This window comes from Neovison vison, chromosome 7 (assembly GCF_020171115.1).
Source record: "Neovison vison isolate M4711 chromosome 7, ASM_NN_V1, whole genome shotgun sequence".
In the NCBI taxonomy this organism is placed as follows: Eukaryota; Metazoa; Chordata; class Mammalia; order Carnivora; family Mustelidae; genus Neogale; species Neogale vison.
The window spans coordinates 144,998,772-145,019,056 of NC_058097.1; the positions used below are offsets into that span (position 1 = coordinate 144,998,772).

Genomic DNA, 20,285 nt, shown 5'->3' on the forward strand with positions numbered 1-20,285 from the left:
TGGTATTCCTGTTCAGTTTCTCAACACAGTGAATATTTACTGAGTACTTGCTCTATGTGTAGCACACGCCAGACTCTGGAGAACCAGACTTAATGCTTGTCTTCAAGTAGCTCGTAGTCTTATTGGTGAAATTGTGGGTGCCCCCAAAGAAAGAATTAACAAATAACAAAAAATTGATATAATGAAGGGAATCATCATTTTTCCTAGACCCCCCTCCTTAGAGCTGCTCTTCATAGTGGTTGGTAAACTTCTGGGTATGATTGAAAACATATCTCCCCGTTCAAATACCAGCGCAGAACTGGCTTTACGCCCAGGCTGTCAGGGGCTTTGTCAAATTTTTGTCATTGCGTTGACCTAGACTGTTGCAAACTGGAGGCCTTTGAATCCCATCATCTGCATGAAGAGCTGGGCATCTACAGGGACTGACACCTCACAGGCCACAGAACAGCTTTCCAGCACCTGGCACCTTCCCAGTGCCAATCTACAGTGCACAGGGAGAAAAGTTCTTTCAGATGTTGGCGTGAACCTGCCTGTGTTTGGGCTTCTGGGAGACAACAGGTTTAATTTGTTTTGATAGCGCTTTTCCCCAGGAGGGGATGTACCCAAACACCCTGGCTTCTTCGCATTCAGCATGCTGCTTGTTTGCTTTCCTGGTTTACCATGGGGAGTCGCATTGTGCTTTGTATGTACATGTGTGTGCATTCACCGCCAAAAGCCCGCATTGCCTTGTTGGCATTCATTAGACCAAGTTAGTATGTTGCTTTGGTTCACAAATGAAAGACATGCATGACCCTTCTTTAAAACCAAAACACCAATTCTGCCAAGGCCTGAGCAAACCTCTTCCCATGCACACTGCTACACTATTAACTGTCTTAGGTGGGTGCTATTATTAACCCCATTTCAGATGAGGAAACCAGTATGTAGAGATAACTTGTCCAAAAGGCACGCAGCTAATGGGAGGCAGCCTGGCTCCAGGGCTCATGTTCTGGTTCGGGCCAAATACCACAAACTTTGCCTTCTTTGGTGTCAGATAGAACTTGGTTCACCTACCAGATTTGCTCTTATCTCTGTGTAACCTTGAGAAAGTGACTTCAGCTCACTATCTCCACCTGAGAGCTATAAATGTGTAAAATGGTGGCAAAGGCAGCTAGTTCTCATAATTATTATGAAGAATAAGTTAAAATATATGGTACACCTTTCCTTCATTTGTGGAAACGAGAGCATCTCTGTTAGAGTCTTCTCTCCACCTTGAGTTGCTATAGAATTAAATCCCAGTTATGTCATCTAGTTTATCTTCTTCCCTTTTCCTTGTTGCCAGTAATAAGCCAAATCCCCTTTAAGGATCAAAGATACAACAGAAGTAATATAAAATATACATTTCACTAGCTGTCATCAAGATCATACACGCAGTCATGTGATTGGCTGTCCCAAGGTCCAGTTTCCTTCCTGTTGCCTGAAGCATTAGCATCTATCCTAGAGAGAAGCCGAAAGGCAGCACCAGAGAGTGGATCTCTGCTGCATAATAGGTAGACCTTGGCTCTTTGGCCAACTGCTCTTAAAAGAGTTGTCAGCATCCACACTGAGACTTAAGGAGCCACAAGAGAAGCAGTGGAAGGAGTTGCTCTGTTGGCTGGGACACATCAACAGGGGAACAAGAGATAAAGGAGGTACTGGGAGGGAGGGGTAGGTACCAGATGAGAGGAGAAGAGAGATGGAGGATGGCTAGTGAGCTCTGGCATCGCTCACGGCTGATTCCTTCTGTCTTTGTGCTGGAATCTGTCAGCCGGCTCCCATGACCATGGTGAGCTGGTGGAGGAGGACAAAAGCCTCCTTTCCTCTTCTGGTGTGACTGGCCCTGTGAAGTAGGACTCCAGTGGGCAGTGAGTCTACCTCATAGTCCTCCTCCAGGCAGGATTTCTTCTGCAGCTTCTCATTGTTTCCTACAGAGTGAGGCTGTGGGATTTCAAACATGGAAAGCCAAGGGTAGAAAATGAAGGCAGGCTTTCCTGGACATCAACCCCAGATTGGAAGAATGGATTTATCAACTGTGATCCTCTTTCACCTTGACCTTGGCTTGACCATCTTTTACCATCTCATTTCACAGCAGTGCTAGGGATTTGTGTCTGGGAAAGGGTAGCGAGCAGACCAAGCGAGGCACTTTAATGGAGTCACTGAGGCGTCTGTGGTTTCCACCTCTCCTCCAGGAGCATTGTCTTTCCTTCCTTCTGCAGACAACCCTTTGTATGTCGAACAGTATTTTGTACCACATCCAGAGAACACGCCCCCTCACAACATATACCCAGAGAATGAGCTAAGGAAACATTTAAACTCTGCCTTTCCAATATTGATGGAAGTAAAAACAAGTTCCTGAAAATTAAATCTGCTAGCAGGACCCCCTGTTGCAAGGGAAAAACAAAGGCTAGGAGAAAAGCCTCCGCCCACCAATCCTCCAGCACACCACACACCCAATTATGAAATTTAGTAATTCATGGGCGGCTGAAATTGTAATGCAAGTCTGAGTCGGCTGAAGGTACACCTTCTGCTGAATGAAGGCAGCTGCAGTCTGAATGTGAGCAGGGGAACGAATTCACCGAACACTAATTGGAAACATAACATTGTGCAATAAAGTTCACACTTCTCCCAAGCCCATGAGTGTTTCTTCCCCACTAGCATTTAGTATAGATATCTGGTTAGTGGAGACTCATTATTTGTGTGGTCCCACAGGGGCCCCAAGTACTTGAAAGCCTTCCAAACAGAAGAAAAACTATAGACGTGAACATTTCGTCCAAAAGAAATACTCTCTAAATGTCTCCCTTCCACTTCCTCACTGCTATCCTAAAATTATTCCATGTCTCCTAAAACTTCTGCCATCTCTGATACCAACAGCCTGGGGCAGGTTTTGAAGCAAACAGGCTTCTCTTCTGTCAGATTTAGCAAACAACGCTATACTGAGTCACAGAAAATGTATTTCCCTCACTGTTTCACTGTGAAGGCTTTTTGGCAGATGATTAACAGGTTTGTCTCTTGCAGACTTCATAAATCAAAATCAAGACAGTGTGTAACACTTATCTGCAATTGATCCTGTTAAAAATGTAACTGGTAACTATGGTAATTTATTAAGAGACATATTTTATACCCCGGGTTTGAGAAGGACTGAACCAGAGAGTTTTAGATCTGGGGGGAATCTCTGAGGTCATCTGGTGGAATTCTCTCAGGGAGAGCAATGACATAGACTCCATGATGCTTTAACAGGGCTGAGGGAGACAAAGGCCTGGGAGCAACTTAGCCTGTTTTAAAAGTCCAGAAGGCTTTTCAGAGGTGGTGACATTCGAGCTGGATTTGAAAGGACTAGGCATTGCCATGCAGGGAAGCAAGGAAGGAGCAAGTATAAAGATGTAAAGACAGGTGCAGGAAGATCAAGTGACACGGCCAAGGTCCCACAGCCATGCAGTAGCAGAAAAGGACCTGACAGCCCGGCCTCCTGCTTCTGCCCTATAGCCCCTCTGCCTTTCTGCAGTGCTGAAGGTGGAATTCACCCTTCCTGGTTGGACCACCAACCAGTGGCTTAAAGGAAGGTAATTTTGTCTTAAACTTTACTCCAAATTATTATTATTATTATTATTATTTTAAGTAGGCTCCACTCCCAGTGCAGAGCCCAGTGCACAGCTTGAACTCATGACCCCGAGACCAAGACCTGAGCTGATATCAAGAGTCGGATGCTTAACTGACTGAGCCACCCAGGGGCCCCTGAAAATTCTTATTTTTAAAAGCATATTCAGAAGGAACTTCTGAAGTCATCTTCTGGAAAGACACTATAACTTAAAGGCAGTGGAAACATGGAATCTCCTGGCTGAAGCCAATGGAGAAGAGAGGTGCTCAGGGCCCCTGGCTTGTGAGCTTCACTCTGCCCGGACCTGGACCGCTTTGCACTGCAAGGAGAGCATATGCTGGATTGGACCCTCTTGTTCTTAACTCTGTGTTCATATAAAGCGCAGCTCTTGTTAGCAGAGGGATAACATCGAGTGAGTGGAATTTCCCACCCATTCCCAAAAGGAACCACACGTTTGAACTCTTTAACTCTTTTGAAGTAGTTTCCAAGTAAAGAATAGCAGACAGTTGGGAAAAGACTTCCAGGAAATGCAGCACACTATGAATTCCTCACCATCCCTCCATCTTTTCCCTTATCGATGTATACCCAAGCCATCCTTCAAGGCCACAACCTCTGAGAAACCTTCCCTCTGCTGGTTTTGTCCTGTATCAACTGCCATTGCTTTGTTGCTTTCAAGGATCAGTGCCCTTCCTTGTCTGGACACCTTTTCTACACAGTTGCTCTCTTAATTATAGACTCATAAAAGTTTAAAACAGGAAGCAGTCCTAAGGATCATCTCTGCCATCACCTTCGTTTATATATGAAGGAGGTGAGGCCCTGAGAAGGGCAGGAAGTTGCTTTATGTATCATGGTCCCCACATCAGGTCTCTCTACCTCCAGGCCCAACTTCTTCCATGTCCTGGGTGCCAGCTGTCCTCTCATTCTTCCAGTCAGGCTGCAGATTTCCTGTGGGCAAGACTTGTGTCTTATATGCTAACATCTCACTTAGCAGAAACCTTAGTCTTAGCTTCACAGCTTGTAGCTGTGAGCAAAGACAACAGGTTGAATCCTTAACTCTGTCCCGTCTGACTAACCCTTCCTCTGCTTTCATTTCTTACTCTCCTTGAGACCTCAGGTGAGTCACTGCCCTTTGTTGGGTCTCGGTTTCCTTCATTATTAAATGAGAGCACAAGGCTCTAGTTTCTTGGATCCCTTTATGCCCCGAAAGCCCTAGAATTTGTTGCCTTACGGTGGGATCTTTTGTTGTCTTCAGGACCAGCCTCACTGTGCCAAGGGTATGTCACCTTGTTCCTTCCCCAGGTTTCTGCTGTTGAGTGAGTCCCCTCAATGTCCAGAGAGCACAGTATCATTGAAGAAGACCAGGCCCGGAGTCCTGGGTTCAAATACTGCTTTCAGGAGTCAGTGTCTTGGTGGTTCTCAGCAGGCCTCTTCGTCTTTCTCTGAGCCTCTTCTTTCTTCTTCTTTTTTTTAGAATAGGGATAACAATGTGTGCAGATACAGTGACAGTGAAATGGGATAAACCTAGCGGAAATATGTGACACAAAGAAGTCTCTAGTAGAGAGTGGCTTCCCTCCCTTATTCCACACCCAGCATTATTGAGAAACAGGCTGTTCCAAATAAACAGATTTTCTAGATAACAGGTTTGCTACCTGAAGCTACGAAACATCGACTACTGTTTTTTGCTAAAATCTTTCTTAAATGAACACTGTATTTCTTTGTGACACAGAATATAGCAAAAAGTAGTAGGAAGAGCCTGAGAAAATTCCATCCCACAAAAGGCGGGCATGACTGCATACGCTGGGGATGCGTGTATAGCAAAGGGAATATGGAAGAAAAGCCTTTTGAGAGAGCTTAGATTTTTTCATCTTGATACATGGGGAGCCATTGAAGGATTTTTAAGCAGGAGAATGACAGGATCAGCTCTGTTTCCGAGAGATGGTTCCGACTGCCGGGTGATGACGGAATCAAAGTGTGGAGCCAGGGAGGAAGAAGGCGGCCAGCCCCCAGGCTGTTGTGTTAGCCCTGGTGGGTCACAGTGGGCATCTGACTGACAGGTGAAAAATCCGAGATGGGAAGAGACAGGTCTTCAAATGCCCAGTGACTCTGTGTAAAAAAACAAGTAAACGGAATATCGGCCCGTTATGAGAAAAATGTAAAGCACGGAGAGTGCAAAGATGACCACAAGACACCCCTATAACCTAGCCTCCACAGATCAGTACTGCTAACAGCTTATGCTGTTTTCCCCAGTGTTTTTAGCTGTAGAATTTCTAATGCGTTTGTAGATACAAATTTGATACATGAAAACTTGGTTCAGGCAGACATTTTCCAGAACACATCTCTTAGTGTCAATTGAGATGCCCTAAGAATAAAAATAACGTATTAGTTTTTAACTCTGTCGGTTCCTTTCAGTGACGGGGCCAGAAGATCTCCAGTGTGTGGGTCCTGGCTAACCTGAGGTTGGCTCCCTGGGCCTTCTGTTAGATAAACAAGGCCTCTTTTCAACTCTCTTTCTCTCTTCCCCGCCAGAGTCCGTGGATAACTGTCCCAGCAACTGCTATGGCAACGGGGACTGCATCTCTGGGACCTGCCACTGCTTCCTGGGTTTCCTGGGCCCCGACTGTGGCAGAGGTGAGACCGGTGCATCTGCATGCGATCCCTACTCTCCTGGCCCCATGGGTGGCTCACGTCCTACTTCTCAGAGCAAGCGCAGGACCCTGGGCCACCTCCTGCCTCCCATGAGAAGGGCCCCCCAGACCCCTTCCTTGGAAGCCCCGAGGGGAGGGGGGAGTCTGATGGCAGAGCTGTGGCTGCATCAGTCCCATTGTGCCCAAGGGTGTGACCGGGGAGGGTCGGGGCAGCCGCAGCAAACCCCATGTCTGTGGAGGGGTCAGGGGAAGTGGCAGTGGTGGTCCTTTGAAAAAGTTGATTTCCCTTTTGAGGAGTGCTCAGCCTTTGCCAAGTGGCTTTGGCGGCCTTTTTATGGGAGGGGGGGTGTAGGATTGTTTCATTTTGTTTCTTTGATTATTGATGTATAATTGACATGTGCCAATGGGCTTTGCCGGTCCCTTCACAAGTGTGTTCTCTCTGGCCTTGTGGCCGGGCCTGTGTTACTGCACCACTCTCACCGGGATCTTTGAGACCACCGAGGGGAGGGGTTGGGGGGAGACTGCTTTGCTCCACACAGGACCCCCGTGTTGCCTCATATTTGGGCACAGACAGTGCTAATGATGACCACTGCTGAGATGGCTAAAGGCTCCTTGTGATTTGCTTTTGGCCTCCATTTCTGTCCTGGAAAGACGTACGAGGGCAAAGGCCATGGGAGCTCTGTAGACCTGAGGCTTTGGCACTCCTCCTGGGAAACTGAAATGGCCCCTTTCTTTGGTCGTCCCATCTCTTCAATCCTTCAGGAAGCATCTGCTTAGTGCCCTTTAGGGCTTGTTCCCGTGCTGGGGGCTGGGGCTAGAGCACTGAGTGAGGCCCAGCCCAGGAGCTGTCGGTCTGGTCCAGGAGACAGACAAAGAAGTAGACGATGACAAAGCGTCATTAGCAAGTGAAACACGCTACAGCAAGGTTCAGTTCAGAGAGCGGCTGTCTTAGCTTGGATGCGACAAGGACCAGGAAAGGCTCCGTGGATGGGGTGACGTTGGAATCCAGACCTGACTCTCGAATAGTCGTTCATCAGTGGGAGGCAGAGATGGTTTTTCAGAGTGCCCGGCAAGGTCCGTGACATGATGCTGCTTGGGGCTCCGGCTTATTCTTGCTAATGCGGGAGAGACTTGGTCCGAGACAGCAGCGCTGCGGCCCTGAGGAACCACAGCGATTACCTGCCGAGTACCGCTAAAAGGAAAGAAGCCAGGTGGGGGCCGGGGGAAGGTGGTGCAGCGAGAAGAGATGAGTCATTCCCTCTCGCAAGAATCACGGTCTCATCCCATCCACACTTAAACTTGAGAATCATGTATAAACAGCCTCATCGTGTCTCGGGAAGGCTGGCAGGTACTTATGGCACAGGGCAATATAATTTATTTTTATATAGTGTCCTTCATACGGATGATTACAAACCACTCTATGCTAAGAGGCAGAATGGGAAGATAATACTGTAAAGAGCCAGGTTGAGCTGAGCTATTCTCTTATGGGCACAGTAGTGTGTGGGGCTCGAGTGGAGGCTGAAAAGCAAGAAGGGCTGAGAGTCGCTGGGTCGGGGAGATAGTGGGTCGGTGAGATAGTAGGTGGCGCTGCAGATGGGGTGCAGGGAGCGAAATGGAATGCTGTCAGGAGAGTGCTGGAGGAGAGATTGGGGCAGGCAGGAGGCCTAGACGCTGTCTTTCCCAGTAAGACCAAGGAACAGGTAGAAGCTTCCAGCATCAGGCTCCTGGCCCCGCTGCTGAGCTGCACCCATAGTCCAAGGGGGATGAAGGAGAGCAACGTTCAGCGGGTGCTGACCCCACAGGGCCCTGCACAGCACACCCTAGCCTACAGTTCCACGTGTGTTTAAACTGGAATAAAATAAAGGCCAAGATGCAGAGAGATGGGTACCTGTGGGGATTGTGGCAAAGCACTTGAGGCTCTTGGTCTGGCCTGCAGGCCGAAGGGAGAAAGGGGCAAAGGCAGATGGGCCATGCCAGGCATTGATTGATGCCAGACTTCCCGTACTGTCTCTGCAGCCTCCTGCCCTGTGCTCTGCAGCGGGAATGGCCAGTACATGAAGGGCCGGTGCCTGTGCCACAGTGGATGGAAGGGCGCCGAGTGTGACGTGCCCACCAGCCAGTGCATCGATGTGGCCTGCAGCAACCACGGCACCTGCATCATGGGCACCTGCATCTGCAACCCTGGCTACAAGGGCGAGAGCTGCGAGGAAGGTAGGACCACAGCGGGTGCATGGCAGCACCCACCCGACTTTGGGACAGGCCAGTGTGCAGCACCGGGCTCACCTTTGGGGAGCAGCTTCGCCCTAAGCCAGGCACCCCCCACAGTGATAACTGACTTAGTGGGGAGGGTAGGTATATTGGAGTCCTAGCTGGTGAAGGAAAGACAGGGTTGTATGTGGAGTACTTACTATATGCAGGCTAGGCTGTGTCCTAGAGGCCTTCGATCACTTGGCCTCAAACCCGGTAAGGTAAGGTGGTTACCTCTGTGTCATAGTTAGGGGAACTGGGACTCAGAGAGTCACAAGACCTGCCCAGGGTCACATGCCTGGAAGTGGCAGAACTGGGTGTCTGGCCCCAGAGCCCAGGTTCTCTCTCCTCCCCTTTAAGCTCATCTTCTCTCCATGTCTTAAGTATGAGTCTGTTACAGACCTTCAGATTCTGCCTTCTGTTAGCACAGGCATGTGTGTGTGTGCATAGCTCATAGGTACTTGTGAGTGTGTCTCTCTCCGACATAAACTGTGCAACGGAGGCCAGAAATTGAGCTTCCACTTTCACAGTAAGCCAGTCCTTTCCTAGACAGTCTCATCTGGTGAGTAAAGTGAGCATCTCTGGCCCGAGGACGGGCAGCGGCAAGCCCATGGCCATGGAGCTAGCCAGCAGCGGGCTTGGGGCTAGTGGGTGGCAGGGCTGGGACCCACCCCAGGTCTTCTTACTTCAGAGGCCTCTTTTTTCTTGCCTGCCTGGGATTTGTAGGTGAGAAGGGTCTTATTCACAAGCAATATAGAGTGGCTTTTAAGAGTGCATGCTCTGGGATTAGATGTAAGTTTGAGTCCTATTGTGCCACTAACTAGCCTCACTTCTCTCATCAATAAAATGGGAATTCCTTCCTCAGAGGGCCATCATATGGATTGAATTAAATGACTCATGTAAAGCACTTAGCTGAGTGTCAGACACATAATAAATGCCCCATAAATGTTAGGTCTTTTTTTATTAGTATTATTATGGGGACAGTTGAAGCCCATTTCCTGCTTCACCCCAGTCACTATATCCAAGGTCTTTGGAAACCAGGTGGACGTCACTGTTGCAACTTGGGGACAATGCTAATGGACTTCCCTCCCGCTGTCCACCATCTAAGGCGCTGGAGTCTTCACAGCGGATGGAAGAGGCTCCAAGGAGAGCTAGCCTTCTAACCCATTTGGGATTGAACACATAGGCCCCTCTCAAGGTATCATTTCTCTTAAAAAAAAGAAAGAAAGAAAGAAAGAAAGAGACAGAAAGGGGAAAAAGGGCCTGCTTTAAAAGAGTGGGGAACAGGAAGGGATTAGTGTCTGAAAAGCAGCGCCTCTCCAAGACAGGCTGCCTGTAAACCCCAAGTGTGCCTGGAGGTCCTGATTCAGACCTATTAACTTTGATGGGGATTACTTCGGGCTGTCTGAGAGAGGAGGAGCGCCAGCCTCTGGAACAAAGGAACTTTGCTTTCTCCTCCGACAATGGTGACCTTCATCTGCTTTCCCTTTTCATTTTAGTCACTTGAGGTGAAGACCCTAAGAAGAAAAGGAAAACAAAGAGGAGATTGCTCTTGAAACAGTGGGGTCATCCCAGCCTGAAGCCCACCGGGCCATGTGGGCTAGGGAAAGCACACTGTCCCTTCCCCAGCTCCTCTGGCTCCGGACAGTGCCCCAGCAGGCAGGCTTACTTAACAAAGGGGAGAAAAAGTTGTTTAGCCTCTTTGATTTACGTTATCTATTTGAAAAGAGATGTTTTGACTCCTTTCTTTTCTGAGGACGGCCATCTGGTACTAATTCCTTTTATTACTTATGTTTCCTGGTGAAACATCATTGCACAGCCCTTGTGTTTATAATGGGGGCTTCCAGGGGCCTTGGCCGCCGCGCTGCCCCACTCCTCTCTCTCCTCCTGCCTCAGCTCTGTGCTGACGGGTTTTGCCGCGTTTATAAAACATCAGCTAACAAGCCGATTTTTTCCGTCTCTCCCTCTTCTTCTTCTGAAATTTATTGCCCCATATTTTTCAAAGCCCGAACTGTGCCGTCAGGAGGCTTGGAGGGGGTGGGGGAATGGCAGAAGAGAACACCTTAGGCCTTTTGCAGTGCAGAGTGACACTGTGTTTTGGTTCTGAAGAGCATCTCGGAGCTTGTGTGATCACTGGAGCGGGGGACATTTGGGGGGAAGAGTTGTGTTTGCAGCTTGGCCGTGAAGGCCTCCTCATTTTGTTCACGGGCTAAGCTTCTGCCAGAAATTTGGGCTTGAACGACGAGCTCTACAAAGGAAAACAAAACAAAACAAAAGGTAACTGGCCTCTCCTCTAAGCAGAAGCTCAGTTCGACTATCTTCTGCACAGCGTTCAGCTCAGCCCACTTCCCTAGCACCTTCTCTGCTACTCCTTCAGCTCAGAACTCCGCCACCGCGGCCCGGCTCGGTCTCCCCTCGTGACCCATGGCTCTCGGGGAAACAAATGTCATTTGTGAAACCGTCTTGCTGCGGTAGAAGGAAGATAACTTTCATCCCATCCTCGGGTTGCCATCGCCCCAGAGGCCCCAGAAAGTGAGGGCAGATCCTGAGTCTCCAGAGGCCAGCTCTAGCTGAGCGTCACAAGTGGCCCAGAGAATGGCTGTTCGTATCGAGTCAGCAGGGACAGCGTCCTCCCCGCGCCCTCCCCGCACCCTACCAGCGTCCTCCTCCTCACTTGGCCCGTTCAGCTGAGCTGCCTTCTCTTGAGTTGTGGTCCTGTTATCAGTACCTTCTGGTCTTCATTCCCTGCCTGGACCGTCTTCTGAGAGTGTGGGATTTGCTTTGCTGGTTCCTGGGTCCCTATCAGACTTATTGTGTCTGAGGAGCGGGACTGTGATGCCGAGGGCCTCTTGCTAAACTTGGCACCCTCTCGGCTTGCTCACTAACAGTGCAGATTTATAGATTCAGCCTCGAGGGTGCCTCAGAGACAGCATCAACACAAAGCCAGGGCCCAGGCACTCCCAGAACGGGAAATACCTTTATGGGCCTCGGGATAGGAATTGCTGAGTCGTTTCCTGTCAAACTGGAAAGCGTGCTGGATCTGGGGAATTATCATAGTAGCCTAATGGGCCAGAATAATCCTTCTGAGATTCCAAGATGTGAGGCCAGTCATGAAAATATATCACTGTTATTATTTTTATTATTTTTAATTACAAGGAATTCCAACGGGTCATGCTTTAACCATCGTGAAGTGGTGTCCAGAGACTGTGAGAGAAGATTCTTTGCTTTCATTTGGCTTTATTAATTCTTCACTTTGTTCTATTTCTTTTCTTGCTTTGTTTCATTTTTATTTCTATTTTTTAACCACTTACATCTATATATATGTATATATGTATGTGTGTATTTTTGAACCAGTAAGATTACAAAAGAAATAGCAAGAGATGTCTACCAGGGAAGAGTGATTCAAATTTAAATTCCTCCACTTACCACTGTGTGATCTTGGGCAAGTTATTTAATTTCTCAGTGCTTTAGTCTCCTCATCTGTGAAATGGGAATAGAAATGGTCTCTACCTCAAAGAACTGTCATTAGAGTTAACTGAGACTGTGTACTTAAATGACTGAATAGTAAAATATGGCCCAGCAGAGGGGCTACATCAGTACTAGTTGTTATTATTATTACTATTGTTATTATTACTATTATTCTCATGATTCTGTTTTTAGCAAATGATTGCTCCTGACTTCCAACCTTCTGATGTCGCATTTATGTCATTAAGTTGAACTCCTTTTCAAGACCTAAAAAGTAGAAGAGCTGTCCTTGATAAGCCAGCTTCCAGACAGACACTCTGTTCCCAGAATGCGGCTGTTTGTACAATCTCTGTCCATTTGTGTCTGTGACTTTAGCATACTTGGGCCAGGTTTCCTCATCTGTTCTGCAAAAGTCAATATGTGGGTTATAAAATTTACTTAATCGACGTAGGAACGTCATGTCTGAATTATAAATAAAAGCACCTCTGACCAGTTTACCCAAGTCATGCCACTAAATGGCCTGATAGTATGGAAAAGTAATTTCTTGGTGACAGTTTATAGTTCACACGGTCCTTTCAAATCTTCAGTGTCCTCATGAGCAACCGAGAGCAAGATAATTTTGACATGGGAAGTTCGGAGGAGGTACGTGAACTTGACGGTCATCCTAGAACCAGTGCCTTTGTCCCGTGACCCTTGAACCTAGGACCTCAGAGAGACCCTTGAACCTAGGACCTCAAGGATCAGATGCCAACTTCCTTCCTGTGGGGCACAGGGGTTCCTCCAGAGGGCTTCCTGGAGGAAACTGACCACATTCACTGAAGCACTGTCAACCTTTTTCCAGCTGCTGCATGTGGCGGCCCTACAAGGACACCACTCTCCCCTACAATTGCAAGAGGAACAGAAATCCCCTCTTTCCTAAAATGAAACACAGATCTCACAACATTTTGGTAGAGTAGGACCGGCCTTTGCCAACTCTGTCTTTTCTCTGCTGCCTTTTGCACTTTTCCGTGTAAACTGGAGCCATGTGATAATTTGGCCCTCAACACCCTCCTCCCACTTTGCTGTGCAGGGCTTTCCAGAAGATCTCTGGAAGGTCCAGAAGGTCTCTGTTAATCTTGTGCAGCCCCATAGGTAAAGTTTTGATTTAGGAAAATCAGCCCCAGTAACAAATACTGGCTTCAGAATCAGACAGACCTTCTGATTCCTCTCTGGCACAGTTAATTGTGTGGCCCGACATAAATTATTTGCTTCTCTGACCCTTAATTTCCTCATCTGTACTTCAATGGGTTATAGAAGAAATTGAATCTGAAGATACAGGTGAAGCTCTTCCTAGAAGGCAGGTACAGAGCAGGTAACCCACAGTGTTACTCTTCTTTCTCTATTTCTGGGTTGGTCTCTTGAGACCACCTTGACCTTGGGCTCTAGGAGCCCTGTGGGGGTTGCTTGGCTGTGAGCTATAGCTATATAGTTCATGCACTATGCAAGGAAAAGGTGGGCGAAGCCTGTGAATATAATTTTGTGGGGTTTTTTAGAGTTTTGTTTTTTGTTTTTTTACTAAGTTCAGTTAGCTGACATCTAATACGTCATTAGTTTTTGATGTAGTGTTCTATGATTCGATGCTTGCATGTAACACCCAGAGCTTGTCACCTCACATGCCCTCCTTAATACCCATCACCCTGTGACCCCATCTCTCCACCCACCTCCCTTCTGCAACCCTCACGATGTTTCCCAGAGTCCAGAGTCTCTCACGGCACTGCGTAATTTTGAATAGTCATTGAAATGTTTGCCCTCTGGAAAGTGAGGTTTGAAAGTTTGTGTTAATCACAGACACTATGGGAAGATGATAACATCTAATGGAATTTAAATGCAAAATAAATTCTCTTTTTAATTAAGGAATCTCTTTCAGTCCCATCTTCATGGTAAGACTGTATTATGAGGTGGTAAACAATGATAGTTTATTCGACAGAGATCTCTTGAGTACCTCCTATGCTCTGAGCTCCGTTCCAGGGGCCGGATACAAAGAAGGGAACAAAACGAAGCCTCGTCCACTAACCAGAGCAGTTACTGCTGACAGAGCAGGCACAGGGTGCCATGCTGACACTTGAAATATAGTTCTTCCTTTCTTTCTTTCTTTTTTTTTTTTTTTTTTAAAGTAGGCTTCACACCCAATGTGGGGCTTGAACTCATAACCCTGAGATCAAGAGTCACATGCTTTACCAACTGAGCCTTCCAGGTGCCCCTTGATAATGTAGTTCTCAGTCTGCCTTACAAACCAAGAAGTAGGAATTTGTAACCACTGAAGCGTTTCCTCCTTACTCTAGCCAGTGGCTCTTCCCGCAGGAAATCCGTGACCTCTTACCAGGGTAAGGCCCCACCACTACAAAGTGGAGTCGTTCACTTAAGGAAGTCTACCTTTGCTGGTCAGGTGCACACCCATGTTCTCTCTGCTCCATGTCACAGTGGACTGCATGGACCCCACGTGTTCAGGCCGGGGCGTCTGCGTGAGAGGCGAGTGCCACTGCTCCGTGGGATGGGGAGGCACCAACTGCGAGACGCCCAGGGCCACGTGCTTGGACCAGTGTTCAGGCCACGGAACCTTCCTCCCAGACACCGGCCTTTGCAGCTGTGACCCAAGCTGGACAGGACACGACTGTTCTATCGGTAAGTGTGGGGAGAAGGGCACTGCGTGGCCAGAGGAAGGAGCTTTCCACCAGAACCTATTTGCCATTCATCCCCCGTCAGTGATCTGTCCCTGTTCCTGGTCATGCAGTGGGGTGGGGGGTGGCGGGTGTGGTGGGTCAGGGCTACCCAGATCTCTGAGTGCTTTTCCTCTTCCCCTGAACCCCGTCCTTCAGCACCTATACTTTTTGATCAGCAAAGGATTCAGAAATAGTGATGGCCTTGAGCATGAAAACATAGCCCTGTAACCATGTGAATTAGAATACTAGATTGAAATCTCATCTCCCATGTTACGGTGGTCATGCCTAGAGTCAAGGCCATAGGGAACAGTGTGCCCAGCCGAGACCTGCAGGAATGGGGCTTTAACAGACTCTGGTCCAGCGGCCTGGATGGCTCAGTCAGTTTAGCGTCTGGCTGTTGATTTCTGCTCACGTCATGATCTCAGTGTAGTGACATGGAGCCCCAGGTCGGGTTCCACACTCAGCACCGAGTCTGTTTGGCCTGCTTAGGATTCTCTTTCTCCCTCTGGCCCTCCCTTCCTCCCCCCACACCTCTCTAAAAAAACAGTGGGGGACTTAGGGGCCAGCTGTCACACCCTTTGGTTTCACCCATTCATCTGAACTCAGTGTACTACTTAGGGTTCTCTGTGACCTGATCCCCACCTGCCATCCTGGCCAGATTCTCTGCAAGCCAGTGTGTTCCATGAGGATAGCAAACATGTCTGTCCACACTACATGTCCAGGACTCCGCATAGGCCTGGCCTACAGCAGCCGCTTCATAAATATTGATGAATGGGTAATGAACACATGGAAGAACACGTGACTGAATGTGTTCTTCACTGTAGCCTTCAGTTCATGTATAGAGGGCTTATGCATGGAACATTCAAAGGATTGTTACATTGCCACCCTGCTATTCATAATCCCCTTACGATGTGTAGACCCTCCCCAGATGAGGGCTGAAGGAGAACACATGTGAATCACCTAACCCAGTACTGGGATATGGTAGGTGTGTTCACTTCTCAGACCTCATTTCAACAGGGTCCACTGTTTAAATCCACATGAAAACCCTGTGAGAAAGCTATCATCACCCCGGCATACGGATCTACATAATTCTTTAATCAGTGAATGCTTTTGAACACCCACTGTGTACTAGACACTCTTCTAATGAGAGATACAAAGAGATAAGAACGTCCCTATCTCGGTTAAGCTTCCAGTGAGGTAGACAGCAAACAAATGAAGAGAAATAATGATAAAGAAGCTTAGGCCCAGAAAATTTTTCAGTAATCCCACCCAAGGACACATAGCTAAAAAGTGGCAGCATCTCCAGCTATGGGGTTTTTTTTGTTTTGATTTTTGTTTGGTTTGTTTTTTTGTACTTAACATCACTTTCTTTACACAGCAATACTATTTAAACAAAGTGTGGCTCAAATTGGCTCATTCCATTGCATGTTAGCAGTCCTTTCTGTGATCAGGAAAGAGGGCCGAGGCCTTCAGCAAAAATGAGATCCATGCAGCATTTGTGCCTTTGGAATACGCAGAACTACCTTGCCCCATTGCACGGAGGAATGGTGTTCAATATCCACTCTGAATTGGACTTTTATCCTTGTTTGTAAAGCTCGTGTGAAGACATGATTGCAGACACAGATGCGCAGGGTCTTAGGAATAATTCTTTTTATATAGCTCCATTTATAGCGATATAATAAATGGTTCTCTCAGAGCCTCACTGGGTTGTATTGTTTGTTATGTGGCTGCAAAGCTTATTTATGATAGGTATATAACTGCCGGTGCATTGTTAATCCCCGATGAAACTGCACAGCCTTTCATCGGCAGCAGGTTTAACTTTGGGTGGGATCACCAAGTATTCTTTAGTTGGTCCTGCAAAAGGAGACGGCAGACCCATTGGAAGGGAATTTGACTAGAACCATGAGAGCTTGTCTTTCTCAACTCTGTGTGCACCACTCCCCATAACTGGTGTCAAATGTTTGTGTGGCCTCGCGTGCAAAGGCGGAGGAGTTCCAAGTGATGAGAAGTGTCCCTGAGCCCAGCAAACCTTGTTTCAGACTCTGGCCCTGCTACGTCCTAGTTATAACTCTGGGCAAGTTCCTTCCCCTCCCTGAGCTGTAAAATGGAGGTGGTGACAGTCCCTACCTTCTGGAGTTATTATTTAGAAAATTATCGTGTGCTGAATTATTTAAGACGATATTCAAGAAGCACTTAGCATGCTACTCGGCTCATGATATGGGCTCGTTAAATGTTAGCTGCTGTTACCATTATGATTAAAAACAGCCTCTGCTGAGAGCCCTTGATATTAATGAAGACATTTGATAGAGGCAAGATGAAATATACCCTTTCAGAAATATGGATTCGAGTTTTTAAATCTCCCACCTACAGCTGACAAAAACAGTGTCATGACTGCCCACCTGGCCAGGAATGTCAAAGCTGCCTTCAAAATTACTGTCTCCCAGGGCAATAGTAATAGTAGTTTGTGTTTGTCGAGTGCTTCCCAGCCTACAGAGATATTTCACATACGCACATGCACCCCGACAACGACAGTCCTGTGGGTAGAGTGACTGGGTAGGACATCACCTGGAGGCTCAGGGTGTTGCCAGGCTCACCTCAGGCGCCCTGGGGCCTGAGGAGGCTGGCGGCCAACCTACAGTCTGGGGCTCCGGGCCTCGCCTGCAGCCCAGCACCCTGTGTCACCTCCCCACAGGCCACTGTTACCCTCAGCTGTCCCTTCCCCTCCAGAAGCCAGTCTGAAGGCTAGTGAAGGCACGTGGAAGGTGCTTCTCTCTCACCACCTGCCCCAGGTACCTGCCTGGGCTCAGTCCCGCTGCTGTTCCAGGCTAACCGTGGGGCTTTGGTGGGGTACAGGCTTTTCTCGACTTCAGTTTCCTCATCTGAAAACTGAGGAGAATAGTGTCTCCCTCATGTGACGTCAGATTACAGAATGGATGCACGCACATTGAATCGTGCCTGGCTGGGGTGCCCTTCACATCTCTCTCCTACCCCCCTTCCTAGTGCACTTTCACAGAGTGGAAGCTGTTTGAAAACTATCGAGGTTCTGTTTTTGTTGTTGTTGTTGTTGTTGTTTTTAAAGATTTTTAAAAATTTATTTGACAGAGATCACAAGCAGACAGAGAGAGGGGAAGGGAAGCAGGCTCCCTGCTAAGCAGAGAGCCCAATGCGGGGCTCGATCCCAGGACCCTGGGATCATGACCTGAGCTGAAGGCAGAGGCTTTAACCCACTAAGCCACCCAGGTGCCCTGAAAACTATTGAGTCTTTGCTGTGACTGATCCAGAGTTGCCTTATTGACTGGATGCTGCTGAAGCTGGGGGGCTCTCTCTGTGTTCAGGGGGTTAGCTGTACGGGAGTGGGACAGGCACTGGACTTTGTCTCAGAAAACCTGCTCCCTGCTAGTAGAGTGGCCTCAGCAAGTTGCTTAACCTTTCCCCCCAACCCCCGCCACAGTTTCAAGGTAAAAATCCCTCTGGGATTGCGGTAAGGATTCAGTGAGAAAATGGAGGTGAAGTGGTTGACGCCGTGTCTGGCCCAACTTGGACCCCCGCTGAGAGGCTCCTTCCATTGTATGATGTGTGTTATTGGCTCCTGGCACGGAGGGCCTGGTGCAGACACTGCCCAGGGCCTTCCCGTCAGGAGCTGCAGGCCGGCGGCTCACCTGAAGTGCTCCTCTCACCATCCGCTCCGACTGTGGCTTACAGGGTTTGGCAGAAATCACCCCTGGGCCCTCACAGGAAGGAGGGCCACCTCTTCCGAGATGAAGAGACATCTTTCTGTTTGGCCCGGGGAACATGATTTAGTGAAAGCAGCTGAAATCAATGTGCCCAGCACTCCACAACCAGCCTGTAATGAAATGTGAGCTGCCAGGTTCCCCAGCACTTTGCTTGGTTGGGGAAACAGTGAAGTCAGATTTTTTTTTTTTTAAAGATTTTATTTATTTGACAGACAGAGATCACAAGTAGGCAGAGACACAGGCAGAGAGGAGGAAGCAGGCCCCCTGCTGAGCAGGGAGCCCGATGTGGGGCTCGATCCCAGGACCCTGAGATCATGACCTGAGCTGAAGGCAGAGGATTAACCCACTGAGCCACCCAGGTGCCCGTGAAGTCAGATTTTCTATAAGGGTTTACTCAGACCCCAACTTCCCAGCAGCATGGCTTCTGATCTCAGCTCAGAATTCCTCCTGAAATCCTGCCTCCTTCATGTGATACTCCTTCCTGACAAACAGCGTAAGACAACTGCTGGGACAAATGCCTATGGCCTGGAAGAGTGCTGGTTATGCGCCCCACCCCCCGCACACCGGGGTCATTGACTCTGGACCCAGTTGGACTTGGCTCTTCCAGGCTTAGAGGGAGATGGCAGCCGTGATGATGGTGGTGGTGATTCCTAGTGCTGGGGTTTTCAGATGGTGAGGAGCTAGAGAAAGGATATGACTTATCCAAAGTAACTCAGCTAAGCAGTGGCAGAGTTTGAAGTAAATCGAGGAGCTCTGGTTCTAAGTCCTTAGCTCTTGCCTCAAGCCACCTTTCCATCCAAAGAGGTTTCCTTACAAGGATGGAGCATTATTTAAAGAGCCAACCACTTTTTAGTGCTTACCCTGTACCAACTACTGAACTAAGTGCATTATAACCATTATCTTAGTTAAGGTTCATATGAAAGCCATGAAGAAAGTATTATCAGTTCCATTTTCTGGATAAGGAAGCTGAAGCTCAGAAAAGTTAAATTCCTTGCCAGCATCCCCCCATCAGTAAGTGGCAGAGTCCAGTTCAAACCACATACGGCTGTGGTACACTTAGCAAGAATCTGTAATCTTGCCTCTCTCTGGCCAAGCTGTGAACTCCAGGAGGTCAGGATCTACCAATATCCCTAGCATGGGGCCTGATGGGGTTGACTTTCTCAGGATTATTCAATAAATGACTTACCCAGTGACACATCAAAGAAGAAGCTAGAGGCTCTGTCCAGGAAGAACCCAGCACACGCCCAGTCTAATTTGTTCTCTAAGGCCCTCCTCCCCACCCCTGTGTGCATCCTTGCACATATACCCACACATATACACGCACACACAGGCATGCATGCCCTGCAGAGCTAAAACCCTGGGCTCCTTCTCTCTCAGTGTCCGGACCTGGCTCATGTTAGTTTCGTGTGCCTTGCCAGCCAGCCGGAACCCCTCCTGGACAAGAGTGGACACCATTTCACCTCCTTTGAGCCATCTTCCCTGGAGAGCACCATGGCGGGCCAGACACCTCCTCAGCCTTTGCCTAAAGTGGGTGCTCCCAAGCAGCGCTGCTGAGAACAGAATGACTCTCCCCAACAGCCCCAAGTGCCTTAGTTGGATTTTCTCCTCTTGGCTCTGAGCTGCCCAGCACTCCACAACCAGCCTGGGAAAGGGAAGGGATTTAATCTCTCCAAGATGGTCCTTACAAGTAGCAATGTTTACCTCTCTTTCAGAGTTTAATGACTCCCTGAGATTCTGGGCTCTTTGGTGTTTTCCAGGACATCATTTCAAATGTGGTCACTTAGACCCACCGTTTGCCCTTCTGCTGGCTCTCCTTCGGGGCTTCCTTCCCCTCCACCCCAGGCTCGGTCCTCAACCTCATAAATTCACTCCTCATTTCCACTGC

The 20,285-nt window shown here is 48.3% G+C and overlaps 1 protein-coding gene across 1 annotated transcript in view; it reads left to right on the plus strand.

The window, feature by feature from the left end:
• Positions 1-20,285, plus strand: part of TENM4 (teneurin transmembrane protein 4) — a 379,161-nt gene that overhangs the window by 223,042 nt on the left and 135,834 nt on the right. The window contains exons 10-12 of the mRNA XM_044258440.1: positions 6,137-6,238; positions 8,272-8,466; positions 14,428-14,628. Coding sequence (XP_044114375.1) covers positions 6,137-6,238; positions 8,272-8,466; positions 14,428-14,628 — 498 coding nt within the window. The remainder of the gene's footprint in view (positions 1-6,136; positions 6,239-8,271; positions 8,467-14,427; positions 14,629-20,285) is intronic.